Here is a 25,445-nt window from a genome sequence, read left to right as displayed (position 1 = left end):
ATCACATGAGAGTTTGTTTGAGAATCTATGGTGCTGCTGTGTCTCAAGGCAAAGATTCAACATTTGCCATGGTCTTGAGGGCATCCCTTTTGCTGCACCTGCCAGAAATTGTCCCCCTACACCAAAAGTTACAGTTCTCCTGTATTTTGTGAAGATTTTGCAAGAGTAAAAAGGACATTATGACACAGTTGTACAGAAGCAGCTCTTTGTTCCTCCTGCTTCCATCCAAGTGGTGAGAGAAGTAAGAGCCAGTTTGAGTTCAAAGAGCAGAAAACTGAGCCTGGCTGGAAAAGTCAAGAAAAATAATGTAATTACCAGACCAAGAGTGTGGTTTGGCCTCAGCATAATGGGACTAGGATCTTGTAAGACAAGGGGATGGGATGAGATAAAGGCTTAATCTGAATGAGGGGCTGACAGGTTGGATAGGATAGAAGGAGGCTGTAAAAAAGCAACAGTATGGGGATAGATTTGGATGGGAGAAGGAGAATAAAAGGCTCTGTGCTCACTGAGGTATGAAACAAATCCCAGGTTCTCCTAGTTGGGGAAACCCATTGGCAAAGGCTGTGTCATCCTCCATCCTGCTCTGTTGATGGGCTGTGGTAGAAGGGGGTAAAGCCAAGAGTGCCAAATCAGCTCCATAATCTATGTGAGTTTCCATGTGATACTCATTATTTGATTTGCTTCAGTGAGAATCTGGAATGTTCTGTACTCCATTCCTGCTGAAATACTCCAGTGTGTTTCCCAGTCAGTCACTCCAGATTTGGGAATAGCAGCCTTGAGACTGTCTGAAACAGCCTCCTAGTTGGCAATGTCTGAGTCAGTGTTGCTGACACACAGGCTGTTTTCTGGTCTAGATTCTTGCAGCCTGTAGATTTTTTGCACTGTTTTGCAGTGATTTTGCCCTGAAGGACCAAGGGGTCAGCTATGTTTGAACTTCCCCAGACGTGACACCCTTTTTGTCCTTGTTTTCTGCCAGAGCGGGGATGAATCGTCAGAAGAGGAGGAGGGCGAAGTTGACAGTGAAGTGGAGTTTCCTCGTAGACAAAGGTAAAAGGTGAATTCACTCTAATCTCTCTTTGGTGGGACAAAACTGAGAACTCTCAAAGCACCTGCACGCCAGCACTGAAACTGGTGAAGGTGCTGGCAGAAGAGCAGAATCCCATTCAATGTGTCCCATCCACCTTCAGCTGATCTCTCATGTCCATTCCCTGTTCCAGCCCATTGAGATGTTCTCTCTGGCCCAGCTTTCCTGCTGGCTTTCCTGCAGGCTGTTTGCAGCACAACTTGATCACACTTGATAATGTTATTCTGCTTCTGTAAACGAGCTGCTGCATCTGTTTCACCAGGATCAGACTTAGTGGATGTGGGAACCTTTTGTGGGCTACTCGCAGTGTTTATGAATTGTTGATGCAGTGGGTCAGACCCCAGCCCAGCACCTTTGTAGCTGAATTCAGATAAGATTGCAGAGCTAAGTGACCATAGCAGATCAAATTTGATGGTGTTGCCTGTAAAATAAGACTTAGGGGGAGTGTTCCTACATAAGCCTTGGGACCAGCAGGATTTACAGTACTGTGCCCAGGGAAGACATCATGGACTTGGTGCTGCAGCTTCATGAAAGCAGCTGCTTCAAGTGCAGGAGTGATCCAGTCGGCAAACAGTCTAAAGGTTTGATTCAGTGGAGTAGAGAAGAAAATAAAATCTTGTCTCCTGTTGTGTGCATCCACAGCACACCTGAAGCTTAAATCCTAATGCTCCCTTCATTGCCCCAGCTCAAAGACCACAGTAAAGTTTGGAAAGGTACTGAGAAGTGTGACAGGAGTGGTTAGGGATGGTTTCCGTAGGAGAGGAGATTAAATCCATGTGAAATGTTTCTCTAGCAGGAGGAAAGGCAGCACCGGAGGTGCATGAAATTGTAATTTATGTGGAGAAAATAGACAAGGAATGATTCTTCACATTCATGTTAGGGGCAGCCAGTGAAGCAAACAGGGTAAAATCAACAAAAGGACGCGCTTTTTCCATCCAGAACATTTTCAGATGTGCAGCTCATTGTCAAGGTGTGCTGTGGAAATCAGAGCATGAAGAGCTGTAAATGCAGAATTTCTGGAGTATGGATCCATCAGTGACTGTTAGCATTGTCACCTGGGTTTGAGCTTCTGCTAGGAACTCAGATCTGCTGAATGGTACAGGCCAGGAAGAGATGCCAGGAGAAAGCAGCCTCTGTCTGCATACCCTGTTCTCATGCTTCTCTCAGATGATTCCTTCCTGCCTGGGGTTGAAGGCAGAAGGCTGGGCTGGATGAGTTATGTGACTCATACAGTTCCTGTGGGATGTTGTTTCCTCTACGATTTACTAACTTGGAAGATTAGGAGGACAAGTTGCCCATTCCATGTGATGCCCAGTTGTGGGTTTCCAGGCATGTTCCCTCAACTGAGGTGTTGTCCCATTGCTGTTGAATCCTGGCTCAAGACCATTTCTGTGGTCAAGTAACTGTGAGTTTATTTTTTTGAGTGGATGGTCCTAAATCCTGCCTGGCTTTTGGGATGGCTGCCAGGTGATGCAGCTATTCCCAGGTCAGTTAGCTTGAACTCACAGAATCATTTGGTTGGAAGAGACCTTTAAGATCATCAAGTCCAACCCATGTCCTAATACCTCAACTAAACCATGGCACTGAGTGCCACACCCAACCTTTTTTTAAATCCATCCCAGGGATGGTGACTCCACCACCTCCCCAGGGAGACAATTCCAGTACTTTATCACGTTTTCTATAAAATACTTTTTCCTAACATCCAACCTAAATTTCCCAGGTGACCAGTATCCCCAGGTCCCTTTCTGCCTGGGCACTGTCCAGCCACACCATCCCCAGCCTATAGCATTGCATGGGGTTATTGCAGCCAAAATGCAGGACTGGGCACTTGGACTTATTGAACTTCATGTTATTGGACTCTGCCCATCCATCCAACCATTCCAGGTCTCCCTGCAAAGCCCCCCTACCTTCCAAGAGATCCACACACAATCCTAGCTTAGTGTCATCTGAAAATTTACTGATGAAAGACTCAATACCCTCATCCATATGATCAATAAAAATATTAAACAGAACTCCACAGTATAGCCTAGCACTTTAGGAAAATGCACTGCCAAAGAAAAATTGCTCCAGGGCAGATCGGCTAACATGGATGTATCAGACTGGGTAGAACAGATGAATTTAAAGACGCAGGTCTTGAACTATATCATTCAGAAGGGGTAGAATCCTGTAGCTCCAGGATGTGGAAGGCACTCCACAAGGTCTGGTGTAGCAGAGCAGTGAGCACAGCACCCAGGAAGTTCCCTGTGGCTGCCATCCAAGGTGAGCACTGAACTTCTCCCTGTTTGCAGACCCCACCGCTGCATCAGTAGCTGCCAGTCCTACTCGACCTTCAGCTCTGAGAACTTCTCTGTGTCGGATGGAGAGGAGGGGAACACAAGCGACCACTCGAACAGCCCGGATGAGCTGGCCAACAAGCTGGAGGATGAGCTGGCTGAGAAGCTGGAGGACATGTTGTCCCAGACTCCAGAGATCCCCATTGAAATCTCCACGCAGTCGGATGGGCTTTCGGACAAAGAGTGTGCTGTGCGGAGGGTCAAGACTCAGATGTCTCTGGGCAAACTTTGTGCAGATGAACACGGCTGTGAGGTGAGTTGGTTATCCCCTCATCCTTCTACTCAGTGGAAAAAAACTGCATAAATGTTATGGCACGGAATCCAGGGACCAGAAAGTTGGAACAGTGCCTAGAAAATGCTGTGGTAGGTGTACTATGGCAAAGCAAGTGCTGCAATATCCAATCTTCCCCTTGCTTGGCAGAAGAGTGGGTGGGGGAAAGTAGCACAAACAAAGCTGAACATAATGTGCTGGTCAAGATGAGTGTGATCTTGGGAGCCCATCAGATTTGCAGTTGCGTTACATGGGATAAAAATACATAACGAAATGGAGTGGATATAAACTGCCTCAGACGTATCCATTGGCAGCCTTGCTGACAAAGCTGGGATGACTTCCTTTCTCTGCCTTTCAAGTGTTTGGGAGGGGTAGGGCAGAGCCTGCTGCATGATCTCCTCATAACCCTGTGTTTGGGAGTGCTGTGACCAGGTATTTCTGTGCTGTCCCCTCTCTTAGGGGAGACAAGTGACCTTTGGTGGGGCAGTCGTGTGCTGTGCCCTCTCAATGTGCCACTCTCCTCCTCTGCAGGTGGTGACCTTTGCCTGGCTGCTGTGGCAGACTGGGATGTGTGGGTGATGTGCAGTACAGGAATGGTGCTCAAGTCTCCCCCTTTCCTCTTGTCTTGCAGAACCCACCACAGTTTGGAGAATCAGACTGTGACTCTTCTGAAGGGGAGTGTTCTGATGCCACGGTCAGGACCAATAAGCCCTGCAGCTCTGCTACTTGGTAACACAGATCTCCCCCAAAGCTTCCTGGTACTGGCATTTTGATTTCCCTGAGATTCCACTTCATTCCCCTTCATCACACTTTACAGGAAGAGAAGATGCTTCTCCTTCCCACCCCAGGAGTGATTTGCAATAACCCGAATCTCTGGAAAATGTCCAAATGAAATTAATTCTCTTTGAGCATTTCAATCAAGAATGGCAGGGATGTATTTTATTGAATAATCTAGTTACTGTAACATGGATATTTATTTTTTTGACATTTTAACACTTTTTACTGTAAAGAGTGGATTGTATTTATAGACACACAGACTTGTTGCAAAAAAAAAAGTTCAGAAAGCAAGCACACTACAGAGAAACATCCTGGGAGTCCTGCCTGGACAGCTTTGTGTACAGACGCAGAGGATTCTCTTGCTGCTTGCACAGGGGACCAGGCCTTGTGGCCCTGAAGATTGGAGAACAGATCAAGAAAACTAAACCACTCAGTCTTATCAAATGAGGAAAAGCAGAAAAAGACCTGACTGTAGGGTCACCTGTGAACAAAGTGTTTTCAGTATAACCAGCTGGGTCATTTTTAATCAGAAGGTGGACATGTTCCTGGAGAAAACTGGTACTGAGGTGCTAACAACCAGGGTCTTCTGAGTCGATACATCCCCAGGAATGTAATGATGGGTTTTATTTTAAGGATTTTTAGTTTCTTTTTTTAATCAGCATTTTGTTGTGAGATCCTGCAAATGTATTCTAACCTCGTCCTCTTGAGAATTGGTATCAGAGCACTTCTTACCACCGTCCTTGCTTCACTCTGGGAGTGTCAACCTCCAGCTGAGCAGGGAAACCTCTCTCAGATGCAGTGTGCCATTTCCCAGTTTACTTCCTCCTCTTACCTCCTGTCTGTTTCAGTCAGTCAAAGAAATCAATCAACTCAGTGTTGGCCAAGCAAGGACTTGCAAAGCATGGAAAGCACATTCCGCAGAGCCCGAGCACTTCTGGGGAGGATGCTGGAGACGCCTGGAGTGGACTGGGAGAAGCAGCCTCTCACCTACAGCAGCATTGAGAACCAGCAGAGGGCTGTGTGTTGAGGGGGAAGACTGGGAATTGCTGGCCTGGCTGAGAGCATCAGCCCTGCCCTGTCTCCTTATTCACTGTACATTCTTGGAAGCATTAGCAGCTGCCTGCCCTTCATGGCAGGCCTTGTGCAGGGAATCCTGGCATGGCCGTGGCACCGCTGCGTCTCGGGTGTGCCCCGAGGCCTCTGTTTCTCCTCCAAGCTGAAACTCTGCAGGTGCAAGTGAGGATAGTACTGGTATGTGACAGGCCAAGGCATTGGCAGATGAGAAAAATATGTTTTCTGATAGAACTCATAGTGCCTTCCCTTCAAACACTACTCTTCTAAAACAATATTGAAAGAGAACAAAACGATAGAGCACGTTCCCCTCCCCTTCCTTAGTTGATGTCCCCCTGCAAGAGCTCTCCCTCTGCCCTTCCCAGTGTGCTGGCACAGCCAGCCAGAGGTGAACGGCAGGAATGGACCATGGACAGGTACTTCTGTTGCTTTGTTTGTTTACATTTTATGTTAAAATATTGGTTTGAACTTAACTGTGGTAATTTATAGCCTCATGGCAAAGTGAAGGAAAATGTCTTACTTATACAGAGAGCAGTATTGTATGAGTTAAATTATCCCATATTTTTAAATTTTTGTAGCTGGACTACAGACAGATCTTAAGTTATGATGTTATTTTATTATTTATTATCATTTCTGTAGATCAGAAGGTTGGCTTCACCGCTAGCACAATTGTAATCTCTGTGTGTGATGTTACCTTCTCCCTGCTCGCCAGAGGGGTGGGAGCAGAGCTGGGCTCAGTGGCTGTCAGGAGTTGCTGCCTCGTGATTTCCAGGGATGCTGTTACTCCAGGGCAGAGAACAGAGAGGGCTGGATGCTGCAGTCAGGTTCCTCGTGGGCAGAGCTGCAGTTTGCTCCTGTTGCTGTTGGTTGGCAGCCACTGAACTGGTGTGAATGTGGGAGGGGTGGTCAGGGAGTGAGGGGCTTTTGAATTGATTACAAAGTGAATAACTGTGACAAGTGTTCCCTGGCCAGAGCATCCAAAACAAGGTCAGGGAGGAGGGCAGTTGCCCTGGGCAGTGGGTCCATGTAGTGGATCACCTGGGTAGGACCAAACAGGCTCCTGGGGAGGGAGTGACTTGCTCACCCTGCTCTGGGCAGAGGCAGAACCCTGGGAGGATTGAAGCTCTTTCCTGGCTCCTTCTCTCTCTCTTCCCACCCTCTGTTTCTCCTCCCCAATGTTCTTTGTCTCTCAGCCAGTGGCAGGAGGAGCCGGCAGGGCCAGAGATGGCTTTGCTGTTGTGGTGTGAGAGTGGGTTTGGTGGTGCAGATGGTTACTCAGGAGGCTGGAGGCCAAGGTGTGGGAATTTAGCAGTGGAGAACTGTGTGCACCTAACACCTTGTGGTGTAAAGAGAGTTGGAGAACTGCCATCAGATGTCCCCATCAGAGGATGGCAAGCCCTGTGCCCCTGGATAGACTGTGCTCAGACCTGGCAGGCTCTGGGAGACCCATGGGCAGCACTGGTATCCTTGGGCAGTCCCACAAACAGCCCCAAAGCAGAGCTGCCTCCAGCTGAGGCCTGTCACTGTCCTCAGGGCCTCTGGCCTGTGATGATCCAGTCCCTGAGGGATTTGGGCACCTGTGGTCTCTTCGTAGGCTCCACCATGGGCTGAAGGTCCATCGGGCTTGCAGAGCTTTGATGTTTGGGATTTTGAGACCCTTGTGGGCCAGCTGTCCTGGATGCAGCTGATCCCTCCCCATCCTTGCCTGGGCAAGCAGAGCTGCCCGCTCCAGCCTGCCACACTTAGCCCTATTCTCACACCCTGGGTCATTGCAGTGTTCCAGTCCAGTGTCGCTGCTCCTCCTGCTGCTCCTGCCCCTGCATCCCTCTGGGAATGCCACTAGGGCAGCCCCTTGCCCTGCCCATGGAGGTGCCACCCCAGCCTCCCCTGCACACCTCCCATGGCCTCGCTGTGTGTGGGCAGAGCTGGCTCAGCAGCCCCACATTCCCGGGGTGGTTGCTGTCAGTTCTGGGGGGTTGTGTAGGATTTTCCTTAGTGACACCTCCCTGGGATTGCACAGACAGTCCCCACATCGCTGTATGGGCACCTCTGCTGTGGTTCCTTGCACTTCCTCTCCTGGCAGGGTCTGAGTTGAGAGGTGCAGGTGAGCCTGCTTACTCCTTGTAGTAACAGCGCATTCCAGGGCCGGAGTAAACTGTGGGTTTCCTTTCCAGCATCCCGAGTACCCTGATCCTGTTCTCGTGGCTGCTGACAGCTCCTGAACACTAGCCTAGATTTTCTCCCAGAGCTGAATGTTGCCCTCCCCACTGTCGTGTTAAGTACCCATTTCATCTTGGCCCTGTCCAGTAGTGTTCATCCCCTCCTCCCTGCTCTGTGGATTCCTGAGACAAACTTGATTTTTTTTTTGTATTGACCAGTGTACAGTGATGGAAACAAGAATGACTATCAAAGCAAACAATGCATGGAATAAAAAGCCAGTGTACTTCAATGCTGCAGGCTGGTCTGGTGATCTGGGAATGGGTTCCCATGGACTTTGGGATGTCATGAAACCTTGCTCTGGGGTCTCCCACCTGCCCCTTTTCATACCAGGAAGGTTACTTTATCCTCCAAGTGGATCTCCTCATGGAGAGCAAATACCTAAACCGCAAGAGCTGAGTACCATCCCAGTGGGAGGAGGGGGGTGAGGCCCTGGCACAAGTTGTTCAGAGAAGCTGTGGCTGCCCTTGGATCCCTGGAAGTGTCCCAGGCCAGGCTGGATGGGGCTTAGAGCAACCTGGGATAGTGGAAGTGTCCCTGCCCATGACAGGGGGTGAAACAGGATGGGCTTTAGCATCCCTTCCAACCCAAACCATTCTGGGATCTTAAGTTCTCCACAGCTGGGACAGAGCCCGCCTCTTTATTTGGAATCCTCCTAGTTATACAGGAGCAAATGTGTGGGTTTCAAGGTGCTTTTCAAGGACAAATCTCTGCCAGTCAGGCACATCCATTCCTGTTCTTTTCCCCTTTATGGGGAGTAGTAGCCACTGGCAGACCAGAGAAGCTGTCTCTAGTGTTTTGACATGACTGATTCAGACAGCTCAAATCCCCAGCATTTTGCTGCAGAGTGTGCTGGTTTAACATGGGAATCAAAGAAGAATCTTCTACAGCTGCACCCTGAAACACCATTATTTTTTCAACTTGGTGCTTGTACAGCTGCACAGGAGCACATGGCTCATCATTTCAGGCCAAAAATGCTAAATCTGCCTGCAGTTGGAGGGAGCAGAGCCTGCCTGCTGCCCGCAGGGTTGTGCTTGGCCAGTGATGCACAGCTGGGTTCTGGTTTGCCTTCCTCACAGGATGCCAGTACTCCTCCTTTTATTCCCCACAGCCTCAGGCACACAGGAGACTGATTTAAATGAAGCAGGCAAATTAATTGAGTGTTCACAAAACCCCTGTATATCTCTCTCCGTGCAGATACATGCACAGATAAACATTCATTAAAAATAAGAACGGACATCTCCTCAGAGATGAGAAGGATGATTAAAAATTGCCACTGTCCTTGGTGGCACAGAGCATGCAGAACATAACCCCTGGGAAGAGAGTCCTGCAGCTTTTACCCCAAAACTGGGGCACCTAAGCCATCACAAGCTCTTTCTGCCATTTAGTGTCTGAGCTTGCTTGTCTCCATCCAGCTTCAGGTGTTTCTTGCTGTATCTCTTGATGAGGGTTCCTGGAATCAGCGCTGCCACAGCCATGGCCAGCAGCTTGAGCAGTGTGTCCCAGGAGAAGATGGCATCCAGAGAGGTGATTTGGGACAGAATGGCCCCTGTCTGCACACAGATGAAATTGTATGGTGTAAGGCCTGAAGGAATCAGAGCAGAAAAAAGCTGTTAGTTCCCCCCTAGAGAGAATTAGCTAAATATGCCCAAAGCCAGACACAGAAATCATAGAATTGTCAGGGTTGGAAGGACTTCTGGAGATCATCCAGTTCCCTTGCTAAGGAAGGGTTACCCAGAGCAGGTAACACAGGAATGTGTCCAGGGGAATCTGGAATGTTTCCAGAGAAGGAGACTCCACGCCCTCCCTGGGCAGCTGTTTCAGTGCTCTGCCGCCCTCCATGGAAAGTTCTTCCTCATGTTGAGGTGGAACTCAGTGTTTTAATGTACAGCCATTACACAGACACTGGGGTTTGTACTTATAACAGAAGGAACCAGGTGTAAAGCAAAATTTGCAGCATTGGTGACACCTCCAGAATGCTCAAGGGCAGCAGAGAGGAAATGGACCAAGGGTCAGAGTCCCAGCTCTGCCCTCCCTGGCTCAGTGATACCAAGAGCAGCAGTGTCACACTGTCCCCTCAGGCTGTGTCCCCAGGCCTTACCAATGAGAACGGAGAGGAAGAACTGGGACAGGGGGATGTTTAAAATGGGAGCCGAGAGGTTCAGAAACCAGTTTGGTGTCATGGGGAACAGCCTCAGGAACAACAAGAAGAAAAATAGGCAGCTCCTGTTCTCTTCTACCTGCCAAAAGAAATGTTCCATATCATTCCTGCTCCTCAAACAGCAGTAACATTCAAATGGCCACGATACTGGAGTGAATTTTTCTTCTAACATGCCACAGTGTACCATCAGTTCAGAAGTGAGGGAAAGCAGCAGTACTGTGTCTGTATGGAGCCTAATGGTGAGCCAGCCCTCTTCAAAGAGGGGTGGAAATGAGATCTCACCAGTATGAAAGATCAGGAAGTCAAGAGCAGAACCAGCTCCAGTTTACAACACAGCATGGGATGGATGGATGGAGGCAGTTCTGGAGCACAGGGCCTTCCCAAACCCTCCTTTGTTTCATATCTGCTTTTGCTTAGGATCAGGATTTTCCTGGCAGCCCCTCTGCCAACATGTCTGCTCCAAGAGAGCAGCCTGCTCCTACACTGTGCCCTCAGCAGGCCTGGTGCATCCCCTGCACACACTGGCTTTCACTGTCACCCCAAGAGCAGCCTGGCCCAGGGCCACCGCAGGTGTCAGCAGAACTGCCAGCTCTTACCTTCCCTTGCAGCAGAGCCACCTTCTCAGAGAAGAAGTGCACTATGAGCTGCTTGCCAAAAGCTGCAGAGAGCAGGTAGCAGAAGGTGGCTCCCACAGACGTGAGCACTGAGCACAGCACCAGCCCCATCCATGGTCCAAAGAGTGCTCCAGCCAGGACATTCTGTGGGGACAACATGGAGTGAGGCCTGGGGGACACGGCGTGTCACAGAACCACAGAATTGTTAGGGATGGAAAGGGCCTCTGGAAATCATCCAGTCCAAATGCCCTGCCAAGGCTGGGTCACCCAGAGCAGGTGACACAGGAACAGGTGAGTTTGGGATGTCTCCAGAAAAGACTTTGCCCTCCCTTGGACAGCTGTTCACAGTGCTCTCCCACCCTCCATGGAAAGAAGTTCTTCCTCATATTGAGGTTAAACTTCTTGTGTTTTAGTTTATGGCCATTGCTCCTTGTTCTGTTGCTGGGCACCACTGAACAGAGTCTGGCACTATCCTTTGGGGATATTTATATGCAATAATGAGATCCCCTCTCAGTATTCTCCAGACTAACCATCTCTCATCAGAGAGATGCTCCAGCTGCACCTCTTTGTGGCCTCCACTGGACCCTCTTCTTGTCTTTTCCTGAGGAGCCCAGATCTGGACCTCCCAGCTGTGCCTCCCAGGGCTCAGCAGAGGGCCAGGATCATGCCCTGACCTGCTGGCAATGCTCTTCCTGGATCCCACTGACGTTCCTGCCCCTGCAGAATCCCACTGCCCTTCCTGGCCTTCAGGTCACATTATCCACCAACGCTCCCCGATCCTTCCCAGCAGAGCTGCTCTCCCCGACCCGTACTGCTCCTAAGGGTTATCCTGCCCAGCTGCGGGCCCGCTCGGTCCCTGCGGCTCCTCCTGTCCCATCCGTGGGTCCCCGGCCCCTCGCCCCGCGCCGCCCGCCCCGTACCAGGAGGCTGGAGCCGGGAATGGCGAAACTCTGCTTGTACAGGTACGCGCCGCAGAACAGGGCCAGCGCCGCGCCCCGGTGCTGTCGCTCGTAGTCCCGCAGCGCCTCGGCCAGCTCCCGCAGCTCCTCCAGGTCCGCCGGGAACCGCAGCGCCCTGCGAGGGGAGAGACGCACGGGCAGCGCCGGGGGAAGGGAGGGACGCACGGGCAGCGCCGGCCGCCCACACCCACCTGCGCGTCTGCCCCGCGCTCAGCCGCACCGACAGCAGCCACAGCGCGGCCGTGGCGGTCACGAAGACGAGCAGGAGCCCAGCCGGGCGCCGCCACATCCCGGGTCGGGGCCGCCGCTGCCGGCACCGCCGGACGGAGCCGAGCCGAGCCGAGCCGAGCGAACCCGACCCCTCCCGGCCCGGCCGTGCCGCCCTCAGCGCCCCGAGCGGGTGCGCAGGCGCGGGGCGGGGCCTCTGTAAGGGGCGGGGCTGGGGCAGTGATGGTGGGCGTGGGCATGAGGGGGCTGCGGGGCATTAGTGGGGTTTGCTGCACCTGCTGCTCCTGAGGGTGCCAAGCCGCGGACGCACGCTTTAAATCCCCGTTTGCAACCCTCGCTTTAAGCCTCCCTTTTAAAGTCACGCTTTAAAGCCGTGTGCCGGCATGGTTTTATTGTCACTCCCCCAGCCCGTTTGTACACTGCGTGGAGAGCGGTCCCGCTGCTCGGCCCCCTCCGAAGGCGCCCGGGGCCCGCGAGGTGAGTCCCACGTGGCGGGGAAATGTCTGCCCCCCTCCGGGCACAGCGTCCTCGGGACTCGGCTCCTGCTTCAGCATGGGATGGGCTTGAATGTTCTCTGGGTGTTCTCAGTTAGGACCAGGTCATATCGGCACAGCTGGGGTCTGTGTGAAAACACGGCCAAAAGTGATAAAAACGGTGTTTTTTTACTTTTTTCTGTCATCTCCCCACCTGCTGGAGGCCTACATAAAATAAGTTATCTTCTCAAGAGAACTAGCTCCAAGTCCACCTGAAGGGAGGTTGTCTTTAAGCCAGGGATACCTTGAGCATTTTACCATTCTGTTCTACATTATCCTTTGCTTGTGGAAAAGAAGGATCACAAAATTCTAGCAAACAAACAGACACTGGCTGCAGAGTCCATGGTTCCCTTTAATCCAGTCCACAAAACAAGGAGGTCCTTCCAGCCCACCTGCCTGTTCCTGCCCCTTCCCTTCCCAGAATGAGAAATTCTGCCACCAAACTCTGACCTGGGTCCAAACACAGATCTGGTCTGGACCTAGTTCAGCCCAAAAAAACTGAGGAAATACTTGGGCTTTCACTGGGGAGGTGTGAACATTAGCCCTGTGTAGTGGGTTGAGCAACAGGGAAGGGGAGAGGGCAGGATATCCCTCCCTGTGGCAATGACTGATTAGGTGATGTGTTGAAAGTCCTGAACTGTGTTTATGGCCTCTGGCAGCCCCTCACTGGGGAGAGACAGCATCTTGTGATTAAATATTGGGGCATTTGTGTCTGCTTTTTAACAGACCAAATGTGTATCTGGGCTGGAAGTGACTGTGGAGGTGTGGGACAGGAGGCAGGGAGTGGCAGCAAGGGGAGAGCTGCAGGACCTTGTTTAGAAGATGTACACAATCTCTTCCTTGTTCCAAGGCTAGGATAAGGGTGTCAGACCTCATGAAATGCAAAGAAGCATGCTCTGCTGCTCTATGTGTCTGTTTACTTCATCCTGTGATCTTCCAGCCTTGTTTTAAGCCAAACTCAGAGCATGGTGTGGTGTCCACAGTGCCCTTGCACACAGGGGCAGGGTAAGAGATTCTGTGCTCAGGCAGAGTTCCCAAACTCCAGAGGTGGGAAGCTTAGGGGTAGGACAGCAGAGCAGACAGAGGCTAATGAGGTGATGGAAATCTCATCAGCAATGCTTGAGAGGCACTCCTGATGTTGTGGGTACCAGCCAGGGCTTTGGGGCAAAGCAGCCAGCAGCTCCCACGTGCTGGAATTCCAGGAGTAAATGAATCTCCCTGCTTCACTAGCCATACAAATTGATTGGGATATTAAATGTGTGTTTGGGGCTGAATATCTGTTCTTCCCAGAGTGCTGCATTTCCCTCCATCCTAGAGCTCAGGCCTGGGCAGCTTCCCAAAGGTAATTTTCCTGACCAAAGGTTATGGTGTCAGGCCACATCAGTCACATCACATGTGACATGCTCCCTGTGCAATAAGACAGCCCCTGTGTTCAGGTAAGTATTCAGCTGTGGGATTCCATTAAAGAGGAATTTATTCCCCAGATATGTGTATGTGAAATACTAAATGTAAAATAAATCTAATTCTTCTGCACATAGCTAGGCCAGGAATCTGGGAGATTCCTTTACTTCTGTCCAGTCTGCACCAACAGAAATGGTTTGTTTGTAAACATCTGCTCACCTTTCTGGGTTTGTCAGTGAGTGGAACCTCATCTGGAGAATCCTGAGTTTGAATTTTGGGCCAATGACAGATCCTGTGGAAAATGTCAAGGAAATTCTTTCCACATTTTCAAGATCCTGGTCAAACCCAATGAGCAGAGTGATTTGTTTGTACTTCTGGAAGGTGGCAGCTTCTCTAAAGGTAAAGCAGACGAGAGAGAGTGTCAGAGAGTCACCAAGGGAATAGCACTGGGTTTTATGTAGTCACTGTAATATTAGAAACAGGCTGGGGGAGGGGGCCTGAGCTTGTGATGAGTTTCTGATTTACAGGAAATGGGTTTGGATTCGGGTCTCCTGGTGTCAACCTGCTCCGTCACTTCTGCCCTCAGGTTTTTGGGGTGGAAGTGGGGACACAGAGGCTGGATGCCATTTGGTCCCAAACCAGAATTTTCACTGTGATTCTGCTTTAATCCCAAGTGGATTAGACACATGTGATATTTGTGCCTGGCTGTCTGTGCAGGCCTGAGCACTGAGTCACTTTGAGATATGCATGAAATCTGCTCCTTGGTGTGGGATCAATGCTGATTGCTCCAGTGCAAGCAGATATCAGATATGCCTGAGGGAATGTGCACTTAGAGAAACTTGGGGAAGTGAGTTGTACGGGTCTGTTTGGCTGAAGTGTAGTTCAGATCAATCAGGAATTTGCATGTCACATAAACACCATTAATTTGTCTCTCTGAGTGGAATGAATTGATTTTGGATGTGACATATTCAGGTCCAGGTTAATCCCCAGCTGTCTTGGGCACTGGGAACTAGAACAGAACACTCACTGGTAAGAGGAAAGAAACATGGGGAGATGTTTTCCTTCTGCTTTAGTGGCAGCCTAGGGCAGCTGTGCTGCTGGCTGAGATTGTCCACTTCAGTCCTTGAGATGACAGAGAAGGGCCCAAACCAAAAGTCTGGGCTGTCAGGGCTGTGTGCTGGGGGAGGCTGTGGAAATCCCTTAGGGCCAATAAATCCCATAGGGCCAGGAAATCCCATGTGCACTAGCAAGTATCAGCAGAGAAATTGGTGGAGGATGTGTCACCTCCTGCCAGATGCAGTTGTACCAAAGGATGCACTAACACTGAGAAAAGCTCAGACTAGGAAAACTTACGGATTAACTTGTGATTCTGCCTTCCTCCCATCTTCATCAGCTAGCACGATGCTGAAGGTGCCTCTCCTGGTGTCTCTGTTCCATGTGATAATATCCACCAGGTAGTGATACACTGAGGGGAGAGAGGGTGAGTGGGGTTAGACCCTGTGGGCTCAGTCTGCTGTCCAGGCTGTGCACTGGCTGGGAGCAGAGCTGTGGGTAGACCATGGACACAGCCTCTGCAGTTTGTCTGAAAAATCCCTCTCTCCTCCCTGCTCTCCATCTCCCTTTGCAGAGATTTCACTCTGGAGGTGTCAGGAGAGCACTGCAGCAAGGGTTATCCATGTAGGATGGCCTCTCTGTATGGTTCCCAGCACACTGCCTTTCACTGCCTGCCTCCTCCTTCACTTCCAGACTGTGTTTCTTTCTTTGGTCCCCCTCTGAACCCCTCCATTTCTGTTCTTTGTACCTGTCATCTGTCATCTGTGTCACAGAGCAGAATTTCCTGTTCTTTGATCTGTCAGTCTGCATTCACTTGCTGACCAGCGCTGGAGCTCAGGCCATAGTCCCAGCCCATGCCCTGCTATGTTGGTAATCACAGGGATGAGATAAAACTTTTCACCTTGGTGAAACCTTTTTTCCACAGATTCTCTTCCTCTCCCTGCACCTCTCACTTTTCTCCAGGGTAGCTTTTTCACCTGTACAGCCTGTCTTTCTCTCTTATTGTTCCCACACACCTCTTACTTTCACAAAAGTATGGTGTGTTGCTTTGAAACATGATTTGGGAACTTTTATGCTTAATTTGAAAGTTCTCAACCAATTTCCTAGAACTGTAAGCAAGTTGACTTTCCCAGCACTGGACAGGTTGGCAGATAAAAGAAGGTTATGGCAAACCATAGATGGACACAATTCCATCCAGCAGCAACTGGAGTTTCTAAAATGCTGGCTATAACATCACCAGCAAATAACTATCTCTGCTTGGCTGCTGCTGACAGAGGCAATGCACAAAGAAAATAATCTCAGAAATCTCAGTCACTTACTGCAAAACGGCCCTTTGTCCGCTGTGTCGAAAAACATAGTTGTCACTGGATGGCTCTGTTGTGTTAAATAGCTTTTCCACTCATAGGCATAATAACCTGCAGGTGACAGTTTGAAAATGAAACCAAGTTACTGCACAGGTAGATGAGCCACTAAGTGGCTGAAAATAAGCAAGGATTTAAGAAATAGTGCATTGTGTGCCAGCTGCCAAGTAGCACTGACACACATCCTCCTGTACTCCAAAGGCTTAGCACTGAATATGCCTGGTTACTGTTCAGCACTTTCTTCAAGCTGATCTTTTTCCACATCTGCTATCTATGATCAAGGGTTTCATTTTGCAGTGCAGAAGGAAAATCATCCCCTTGGCTTTGCCAGTTCCTTTCTGGAAGTGTCAAGTGTTTCAGCATCAACATTTCAGAGCTGCCAGCCTGAGGTTGGGCTGTCACACCCAGGCTGGGGCAGACAAGTCCAGAATTCCCTTCGTTCACCCATTTGCCATTCCTTTTAGAGCACAGAAGGATTTGTGCTGCTGGGAATTTACTTGTAAATCTTATTTTAGCAAGAACAGGCCCTTGTCCCTCAAACTCTGCAACTGAGGGAGTTAAATTCACTGTTTCTCTGACTTTAGTGTAAAGATCCCAAGTCTAGTTTTGGCTTTCCTAGTTCTGGACCCTTTACCTGTGGATTTCTGTTCTAGATCATAACATGATGTCATATTACAAGGAGCAGGCCTGAGATACCTCAAACACCTCAGTGCAAATAACTTTGGTGCTTTTGCAAAGCTCCATATTATGTTAGTCCTCCAGCAAAACATCACCCTCCGAGTTCCAGTGCCAACAGGCAGCTCAGTATGGAGGATGGATGGTCATTCCCTGGATCCTTACCTAGGATGGGGCATGGCATGGGCCAGAAGGGTTCACAGCTGGTGCATTTGCCATTCCTGTAGTTCCTGTACGAGTTGCAGGGGTATGTGGTGATGTTGCAGTTCTGTGTCAGGGAGGACAGGAACAGGAAAACAGACCTCTGGTGGTCACATTTAAAATACTGCAACCCTTCATCATGTACAGGGAAGAAATATTTCATTAGCAATCCTCATGCCTCAGGACACACCAGTGGACAGTCTGAACCCAACAAATTGCACTGGGGAGCACTGGGCTGTGGCAGAACAGTAGGTGGGCAGGAGCCTCTCCCTTTGAGTGCATTTAGCTCTGCCTGTGTCTGCTTTGCTTTTCCTTTTGTCTTTTTGGTTTTAAAACATTTGTTTGTGTGGTTGCTGCATTTTCAGAGGATCCAACTGTGGATCAATTTGTGTCTCTGGTGTTCTCTCCTCTCTGAGCTCAGGCCTGACAGCTGGATATTGCTTTAGCTTTGAACATGACTTTCCATTTTGGTATAAAAAACTCTTTAGAAAGACATAACTAATAAAATGAGTTGTTGCATGAGCAGCAAAATCAGTGAAGCCTCGATTCCTAGGGATTTTTGGCTCAGGCTGCTCTCCTATGTAGATTGTCTTGGGTCTGATAAGGATTGAATTCACAATACTGCATTTCCTTCTGTAGGGTATCTTTTTTTACCCAGCTTTCATCAAACCAGTTCTGCTGCCAGGCTGAAAGGAAAAAAAGCTTTCTTTTGTTCAGGACTAGGGCTGTACCTTCCAGACTACACCTTCTGTCACTGCCAAGGAAGGTGTCTTTGATTTGGGATAACTGCCTGCTCCACCTTCATCTTGAGCCTTTTTTCTGAACAGGTCCTTGCCACTGCTAGTCCTTGGGTTTTCATGTGCTACGAGTAATTAGATACAAAAAATCCCACAGATTTTTTGGACATAGCCACAAAACAAAGGCACACATCTACCTGATAGCTTTTTGCACAGAGGATTAGTCCCTCTTGCACTGTGACAGGGGCACAGAGAGGTCACCCTGACTCTCATCTCTGCCTGTTGCACATCACCTAAACCCCTGTCACGCCAGTGCTGAGAAGTTGTTCCTGCCATGGATTTCATGTATTTTCTAAACAGTGATGATGATTCTCTAGCTGTCTCCTCTTTTTCTGATTGGAAACATTTTTGTGAGGGTTTGTGCAGTTCAGGGCAGGATTAATTACCAGAAAATATTGTCAGTGGGCAGCCTGGCTGGTCGGTGCCTCCGTTGGGGTAGAAGTCGATATGGCCCAGTGCTTCTCCATAACCCAGTCCTGGCAAAAGGGAATAGCAGGGCTCAGGGAGGGAACATTAAAGTGTAAAATGCACAAGAAGAAAATACAGCAACCTAAGTGGAAAAGATAGTAGTTATTTAGCTCTAAGATGCCTGGTTGTACAGGAATACAAATGTCATCCCTCTGTATAGGCAGCAGGCCAAACAGTTGTGTCCCAGCTGGGTCATTTTAACAACGGTATCAACTACCTAAAATAAGTCTGTGCATGCAACAGTACAAAATGTGGGGGTTTGTGTCCCTTGTGTGCAGGAGAGGAAAAGGGATGTGAAACCTGGATGTTGCTGTGCTGCTGAAATCTGACTTCCTGGAAGGGCTGGGAGAGGAGAGGCAGCAATTAGGTGGGAAAGCCAAGTGTTGGGGCTAGGGTGACATGGGGAGCAGCGTGGGGGGCCTGGCTGGTGGGTCTGGAAAAGGACAGGGCTGAGGGAGAGTCCAGGTTTGCCCTAGAGGAAAGCTCCTAAGAGGGGGGATGGATACTGGAAGCATCATGCAGGGAAACATGGCTGGGGATAACTGACTTGCTGTGCATGTCACTGAGCTGTGGGACCAGCTCTAGAAATGCGGCGTGCTCGGATGCAGCCTGATCCCCTGGTGGGGTGTTGGTGTGTCCTGCTCTGGCAGGACTGTGCGGCAGGACCTCCTCCACCGGTTCCTGAGGAAGTCGCTGTAAATCGTGGGCCAGGTGGTAATGCTGCGTCAGCAGCGCGTTTTGGAATGCAAATAAACCAGCAGCTCCTGAGGGAGTGCTGGGACAGCGTGGGCAGCGCAGCGCCCGGCAGGCTCAGTGAGGGAGCGTGCAGTGCTCCCGGGCCAAAGGAGCAGGACCCCGGCGCTGCTGCCCACCAGCAGCGCCCCTTCCCCTCCTCCCAGTCGCTCTCCGGGTGGCCGTGTGCAGGAGGGAGCTGGGATGGCACCTACCGTCGGTGTCGGAGTGAATGACATCCACAAACTGCGCGTCCGTGGGGTCCAGCCTCTCGCTCGGCGCCGTGCCCCGGTACAGGGGGCCCGCGGGGTCCAGGCCTGCAGCACAAAGCCATGGGCGTGGCACCACCTCGCTGCCCTTCCCTGGGGCAGCAGGGCTGCTGGAGGAGCTTACCTGTGATTCTTCCCAGTGTGCCGTCAAACATCTGTCCCACGAAGCCAGAGATGTGTGCTCCCAGGCTCACTCCTATCATGTGCATGGAGTCAAGGGACGCTCCATTAATCTGAGATATAAGAGTACTCATGGTCATGTGTTTTTGGAAAATTTAAAAAAATGAGGAGGAGGAATGGAACATCTCTCAGTGTTCCACTCTGTGTAGGTATTTCCCCTTTGACCATCCCACAGAGCAGCCAGCATTCCTGTTTAAGGCCTATACCTCAGAGAGCTGTGATGAGAACAGTTCAGGCAATGGTTGTATTTCCCTGGGGCAATGACTACAAGTGTGGACAGGAACCACTGATGGGCCCCAGGATTAAAATCCCGGTTGCCCCACATGTGGTTCCTGCAAGGACTTAGCAGACACTCTAATCCTGAAGGATGCAGCATCATCATTGCCTGTGCAACACCTTAGAGAAGCTGTGAAACGTAGCTGATCCCCTTTAGCTGCCTTTGGATATATAGAAAGTGGAAGTAGAGTTTCTATGTATGGGAAAGCGTGTCTGGAGAGCTTTGTACCCAGAAATGTAGAGACTTCGAGTGTAAACTGAATATTACACCAAAATACCATTGTACCAAGTCCAAGGGTAGATTTGGCACTGCAGTACACATGCACTTCCAAAAATTAATGTATTACTTTTTTAGGAGTTTCTATTCCCAGACTTCCTGCTGGTTTAAGCACTTCCTTTGTGCCCTTTACATACTGTGCCTTAATGACTGTATCATAGCATGAGCGTCCAGCTTACCAACATTTCATCTATAAATTTCTTCAGAATTTCAGCAACTCTTTTGCACTTTCTGGCAGCATAGTTGTAGATGAGAGTGGTTGCCCCCTGGTTCCAGTCCACAACAATGACATTCATGTCCTCTACAGAAAGCAGGAGATACACCAGGTCAGGGATCCAGACAGGGGCAGAGCCTGTGAATCTGTACCCATGGACAATGAAGGTAATTTTCTTGGTCACATTGAGGTACTTGGAGGCTGTTGAGTGCAGCTCCTCAGCACAGCTTGGGTTCTGCCGGGTGTAGAGCAGCAGCTTCACTTTCAGATCTGTCCCTATCAAAGCATTCCCGAAGCCGAGGGCTGTGAATGCAGGACATGTCTCCTGAGGATCTGAAAGGAGCAGAGTGGCAATTGGAGTTTGGCACCCAGGGGTTTTCTTTAGTCTCTTGTACCTGCCAACCCTGCACAGGGCAGGGTAGTGTGTTGTGAGTTGTCTGAGCACAGGGGCTGACCCTGTCTCCTCTCTCCCTCTCCACTCTCTCATGCTCATGACTGAAGTTACCTTGGAACTTAGGTTTTCTTGCTGTGTTGGAGCAAAGAGAGCAATGACTCCTTTTTGGAGCAGCATTCCCTGAATCACCACAGCCCTGCTTCCTGTGGCAGCTGAAGGTTGGCAGGGACTCTGTCCAAAAATCTCATTGGTGTGAGGAAGGTATTAAGAGACCAACAGGTGGGATGGTTGCTGTACTGGATTGTGAGCACACCCAGGTGCTCTGGACAGGTTCTCTGTGGTGTTCACATACTCTTTCAACAGAGAGAGAAATAATTCTCTCTCCCAGGATTTTTCCTGGGGAAGACAGTGAGAATGCTCAGAGAGAGAAGAGAAAACAATTCTTATCTCTACTTGCTGCTCCTGTTGTTTGGCACATGTGGAATGTGTTATGGGGAGCGTTTACCAAAGAAGGGATTTGTTAATTGGGCTCTGGTGATGGTTGTTTGGATTGATTGGCCAATTAGGTCAAAGCTGTGTTGTGACTGTCTGTAAGGGGTCAGGGGTTTTTCTGTAGTATAGTATATAATGTAACATAGTATAGCTTAGTAAAGCAATTGAACAGCCTTCTGAATCATTGGAGTCACTGCATGCTATTCCCTGGCTGGGGATTTTCCTGCATCAATAGGTTCTCAGCCAAACAGGTGTCCTTGGGGTTGGTTTGTACCTCCAGCCTGGAGCTGCCAAGCTGCAGTCTTGCTGTGGTGAGGGGCAGCTCAAGGCTTCATTTGTATGTGCAGATGTGGCCTGGCGTTCCAGACTGCAAAATGGGGCACCCTTGGGTCTGTGAGATGGTAACTGTGCTTTATACACAGCTGTAACTGAATTTTATGTAGGTACTGCTCAATGGGATGGCCTGTGCCATTGCAAAGCCTGTCTTTGTTCTTTGCTTTTCCAGCAGAACACCAGCTGAGCCTTCAGAGCCCCATACAGCCTCCAACAGGGCACTGGCAGGGAATGGAATAACTGTCTCCAGACAGACACTACTTAGGAAGGCCCTCCCAGGTTTAGTAGCCTCTTCCTGGCCCACAATCCTTTCCCTCAAATCCTCATAAACTTATTGAAGAACCTTGTGGGGGAGAGTGTCTCTCTTACATGTATGTCCTGGGCTGCAGTAATTGTTCAGACTACAGTTCCTAGAGGAATTTCCCTGATCTTTGTTGCTTAAAGGACTGTTCAGTAGGCAGCAGGGTTTAGAAAACCTCCAGCTGTAAGTTAATTATGCTCTAGCAAATCTCCAATGCTCTGTGCATTTTAATTTGTGAATGATGAAACTCTCACAGTTTCTATGAGCAACTTTCCCTTTTCTCCTCCTCAGGAAATCAGGAGCATGAGAGTGATATAAATACTATGTGCCCAGCACATAAAACAATCTGCTCAGTTGCCACAGCTCTGCTAATTACTTTGTAGAAGCCCCAGGAGCTCTAGAAATAAAAGTTAATAGGCTAAAAGGATGTTGCAGTTAAGTCCAACTGAATATTTTTAATTGCTACCATAAATTCAGAAATAAATTTTAACATCTGAAATCCATGGAGTCCTTCCTGTTTAAAGCCTATGGTAACATATGAATGGTGTGATAGGAGTGGTGGGAAATGAGCTCCCAGCCAGGTCCAGTGAAATCAGAAGCGTTTGAATGCAGGGCGTCCTGCCTCTGCAATGCTTCACTGGGAGCTCCCAGGAGCAGTGTGACTCTGGGCCCTGCTCCCAAGAGGAAAGGTGGCCTGGGTGGCTCCCTCCTGGCCAGCTCATTCTTACAGTGCCAGGATGCTTCAGGAAAACAGCAGCAAGAGTTCTGTGACACTGCTCTTGTGGACACCCCAAAGTAACTAGCAGAGAAAAATTAACACTTTTTGCTCATGCACACCAGCTCACACAATGAGACTCAGTGACTGTCCTCTAGGTGCTACTGCAGCATAAAAAAATACAACTGTGTATTTTACTAATAACTAGGCATTGTTTCAGTTATTGTATAGTAGCACTATATAGTGTTGTTAATTATCTTTACTGCCACTGAAGCTGTAGCAATACAGGCAGAAACGCCAGGCAAGAATTACTTCTATATGGTGCAAGGTTGCACTGATTGCTTCATTTGTTTCTGTATCTCCTGCACTGTGCTGAGGCTTGCCCAGAGGAGCACTATGTTTGTCATCAGAACAGCCCAAACCTTCTGGTACAGAAGTGCTTTCAAAAAGGTGGTCAGCATTTGCTGATACCTAACACAGGGACTGTATAAAGAGCCTTGTTATATCTGCACCAGGTCTGTTAGATTGGTTCTGTTTTGATTAACAAAATCAAATCGGTGCTAATAAGAGGAGGAAACCTGCCAGCTTCTCTTCTGGCAAGCTGGTGCCAATCCCAGACTCATCCACCATGTGTTCAAAAACTGACACACGAGGAGGGCCAGTTCACCTGGCTTTGCTCTTCCTTCTGCTCAGCACATTGACTCCTCCCCAAATGGCTGGAAGTGTCTTTTGAAACTCAGGATGACTGGGGCAGGTGGCTTAGTGAGATTTACTCTGCAAGCAAATAAATGAGGTAGAAACTTATCCCCTGGCACTGTACTTAACCCATGCCCAACAGGTCACTTCCCTCCAGTAAAGGGAAATGAACACGGCCACTAACCCAGCAGCCCTGCCTTAGCTTGCTAGACAGCCTCTGGCAATCCCCATTCTCCTTCTGCTCTGTTTTCTGATATGCAAAATAGGAGGCAAACACTGATTTGCTGAGCAAGATGCTCTGATCTCTCAGAACTCGTAGCAGGGAGCATAAAAATGTGTTAAATCCATGTACCTGCCAGGGAGCTGGACATGTTTGGTCTCAAGCCTGAGATCAGCCTCCACGATGCTATTGCAGAGCGGAGGCATCTTCAGAATAACTTTGTTCTGAAGTTATATATATATAGATATATTCTGAAATTAGGTACTCCCAGGTGGGAGCATTGCAGGGAGTGGAACAGTCCTGGGCAGACTCCTGGCATTTACTGCAGTCACTGCTCTTCAGGCCTGCCTTCCCCTGGTGTGTCTCGTTCCTTTCTAGGAGATGGTGTTTGGAGGCTTTCTCTTTGATGTTGATCCTGTGGACAGGCAGGGTTTGCCATGGTGGCATTTTGGGGCTGTGGTACCCAGCTGTCTGCATGAATAAAGCAGCAGCTGAGGTTTTTACCAGCCTGTCCTCTTGCAAAGGGAAGTTCCAACAGATCACCTCAGTGGGTCAGTGGTCACTTGGCTGGATGTGTGGCTGTCCCAGCTGTGGTCCTTGGGACACAGAGCTGCTTGCTCCACTGCAGGGAGCTCAGGTGAGTGTGTCACTGCTTCTCTGTCTGCAGGAGCTCTGGCCCTGCAGCTCCTGCCACCTTGCCTGGGCTTTGTACAGGGAGTGTCATCAGACTGGCCTTAACCACCAACAATATCTTTATTCCCCTTTAGGCACACTTGACTACCACACCACCAGTCTTGAGAGCATTAGTGGTGCAGATTTCCATCACTTTTCCTCAGAGAGGATGTGCTCTCCACTCCTAAACTGGTGCTCAATAGCTCACTGCATTTCACTGGTACCTTTTCACACTGTTCTCTTTTCCCACTTCTCCTGACTGCGTTCCTTACAGAGTCTTAACCAAACAAACCAAGCAAAAGGCAACCCTGAGATTACTCCAGAGGACCCGATGAAACACAAGTTAGTATTTATAAGAACATTGTTTTTTTAACTCTGTTTGTTTTCCCTGCAAAGCAGAGAGCTGTAACTTACTTTGCTCCCGAGTGGATGCTAACACAAGGCAGTACATTTGTTTATTGTTACACAGGTTTGTTCTGGTAGGGCTGTGAGGCTATCAAATGGAGCTTACTGTTCATAAATGGTAATTCATCCTTTGCCTCTGCCATACATGACACCCCTGAGAAGAAATCATTATTCTCTGAAGATTTCAAATGACATTTTCAGTGTCGATGGATAGTACTTATATAAGAGAAATGTTTGCAAAGGGAGGGAAAGAAAATAAAAAATAGTTCTGGTTTTCCATTTGGAACTCTTAGAACTGACTACATTCATGTAACCAGTATAATTTGCTTTGCCAAAATAAATAATGCTAGTGAGAAACCCTGTGCAGTACCTGTAAATGCAGAGGGCAGGTACATTCATGTTGCTGTAAAGCACAGAAAACGTGTTATATTTGACAAAAACATGCAAAACAAATGGTTGAGTTCTTACCTGTTTTCACCCCATACAAAAGGCAGATGAACACAACACACAGCCTCAGCATATGGACTTCCACATGGAACTTCTATGGGTAGGAGATTTGAAGGATCTCACAATTTCTCTGGCATGTGTCTGCTGGCTCTGACAGCAGTTTGCTTGCTTTTTTTTCTGCCAGTAACAGTAGGTGTGGTGAAAGGAGGAAGTTACCAGCCAAGAAATGAAGACCAGTGAAATGAAGCTTCTTCATAAGAAGGTGGGGCACCTTCTATTCTAGCAGGTTTCATTAATTTAAATATAGTTTGCCTTGGGGGATGATGAATCAAAGACACAAATGGGTTGGTAGCTATAAGCAGCAATTTGATTACACCTGTTGAAACTAAGGAAATTATTGCCTATTTGTCTTTTGCAAAGAGTGTCAGGAAGATTGCGGATGTCACTGCAAGTCTGATAAGCATCTGGGTGGGGCTGGTGCTTGGTTTCACAGGGCCCTGCCTTTGGAGATGTCATGATGATCCCAATATCTCCCATGTCCTTCCTGTTCTCCTGAGTGCCATGGCCCAGAGTCCCTCTACAAACCCTGTCACCACCTCAGGCAGGAGACAGGTGCAC

General features: G+C 49.1%; 3 protein-coding genes across 5 annotated transcripts in view; 1 reads left to right on the top strand and 2 right to left on the bottom strand.

Annotated features, from left to right (window-relative positions):
* MAP3K13 (mitogen-activated protein kinase kinase kinase 13) overlaps nucleotides 1-7,985 on the top strand; it is a 63,748-nt gene extending 55,763 nt beyond the window's left edge. For all 3 annotated transcript variants that reach the window (XM_054282420.1, XM_054282417.1, XM_054282419.1), the window contains 3 exons: nucleotides 977-1,047; nucleotides 3,373-3,670; nucleotides 4,320-7,985. In XM_054282420.1, the coding sequence (XP_054138395.1) occupies nucleotides 977-1,047; nucleotides 3,373-3,670; nucleotides 4,320-4,421 (471 nt within the window). In that variant the 3' untranslated portion in view covers nucleotides 4,422-7,985. The remainder of the gene's footprint in view (nucleotides 1-976; nucleotides 1,048-3,372; nucleotides 3,671-4,319) is intronic.
* A 514-nt stretch (nucleotides 7,986-8,499) lies between these two features.
* TMEM41A (transmembrane protein 41A) lies at nucleotides 8,500-11,842 on the bottom strand. Its single transcript, XM_054282421.1, has 5 exons — nucleotides 11,679-11,842; nucleotides 11,449-11,602; nucleotides 10,511-10,672; nucleotides 9,855-9,993; nucleotides 8,500-9,338 (listed from the first exon to the last, which is right to left on the bottom strand). Exons 1-5 carry the CDS (start codon nucleotides 11,774-11,776, stop codon nucleotides 9,118-9,120), a joined length of 774 nt encoding a protein of 257 aa, XP_054138396.1. The 5' UTR covers nucleotides 11,777-11,842; the 3' UTR covers nucleotides 8,500-9,117.
* A 420-nt stretch (nucleotides 11,843-12,262) lies between these two features.
* LIPH (lipase H) lies at nucleotides 12,263-24,900 on the bottom strand. Its single transcript, XM_054282980.1, has 10 exons — nucleotides 24,849-24,900; nucleotides 20,118-20,485; nucleotides 19,330-19,438; nucleotides 19,152-19,253; nucleotides 18,123-18,212; nucleotides 16,904-17,071; nucleotides 16,022-16,117; nucleotides 15,003-15,114; nucleotides 13,869-14,042; nucleotides 12,263-12,335 (listed from the first exon to the last, which is right to left on the bottom strand). The coding sequence occupies exons 1-10, from the start codon at nucleotides 24,898-24,900 to the stop codon at nucleotides 12,263-12,265; spliced, it is 1,344 nt and encodes a 447-aa protein (XP_054138955.1).
* Nucleotides 24,901-25,445: the final 545 nt, after the last annotated feature.

This window comes from Melozone crissalis, unplaced genomic scaffold, assembly GCF_028551555.1.
Source record: "Melozone crissalis strain CALT ecotype California unplaced genomic scaffold, PUWL_Pcris_2 ptg000034l_1, whole genome shotgun sequence".
In the NCBI taxonomy this organism is placed as follows: Eukaryota; Metazoa; Chordata; class Aves; order Passeriformes; family Passerellidae; genus Melozone; species Melozone crissalis.
The sequence above is the reverse complement of the archived record's forward strand: the minus strand, read 5'-3'. Positions and strand labels throughout refer to the sequence as shown.

Excerpts from the sequence above, each read along its gene's own strand:
- TMEM41A (XM_054282421.1), bottom strand. The coding sequence starts at position 11,776 with ATGTGGCGGCGCCCGGCTGGGCTCCTGCTCGTCTTCGTGACCGCCACG. Across the intron at positions 9,994-10,510 it reads TGGCTCTGCTGCAAGGGAAG|GTAGAAGAGAACAGGAGCTG; the intron begins GTAAGAGCTGGC and ends TTCTTTTGGCAG. Across the intron at positions 9,339-9,854 it reads CTTCCTCTCCGTTCTCATTG|GCCTTACACCATACAATTTC; the intron begins GTAAGGCCTGGG and ends TGATTCCTTCAG.
- LIPH (XM_054282980.1), bottom strand. The coding sequence starts at position 24,900 with ATGCTGAGGCTGTGTGTTGTGTTCATCTGCCTTTTGTATGGGGTGAAA. Across the intron at positions 17,072-18,122 it reads CCCACTGACAATATTTTCTG|GGTTGCAGTATTTTAAATGT; the intron begins GTAATTAATCCT and ends TACATGATGAAG. Across the intron at positions 16,118-16,903 it reads CATGCCATGCCCCATCCTAG|GTTATTATGCCTATGAGTGG; the intron begins GTAAGGATCCAG and ends TGTCACCTGCAG.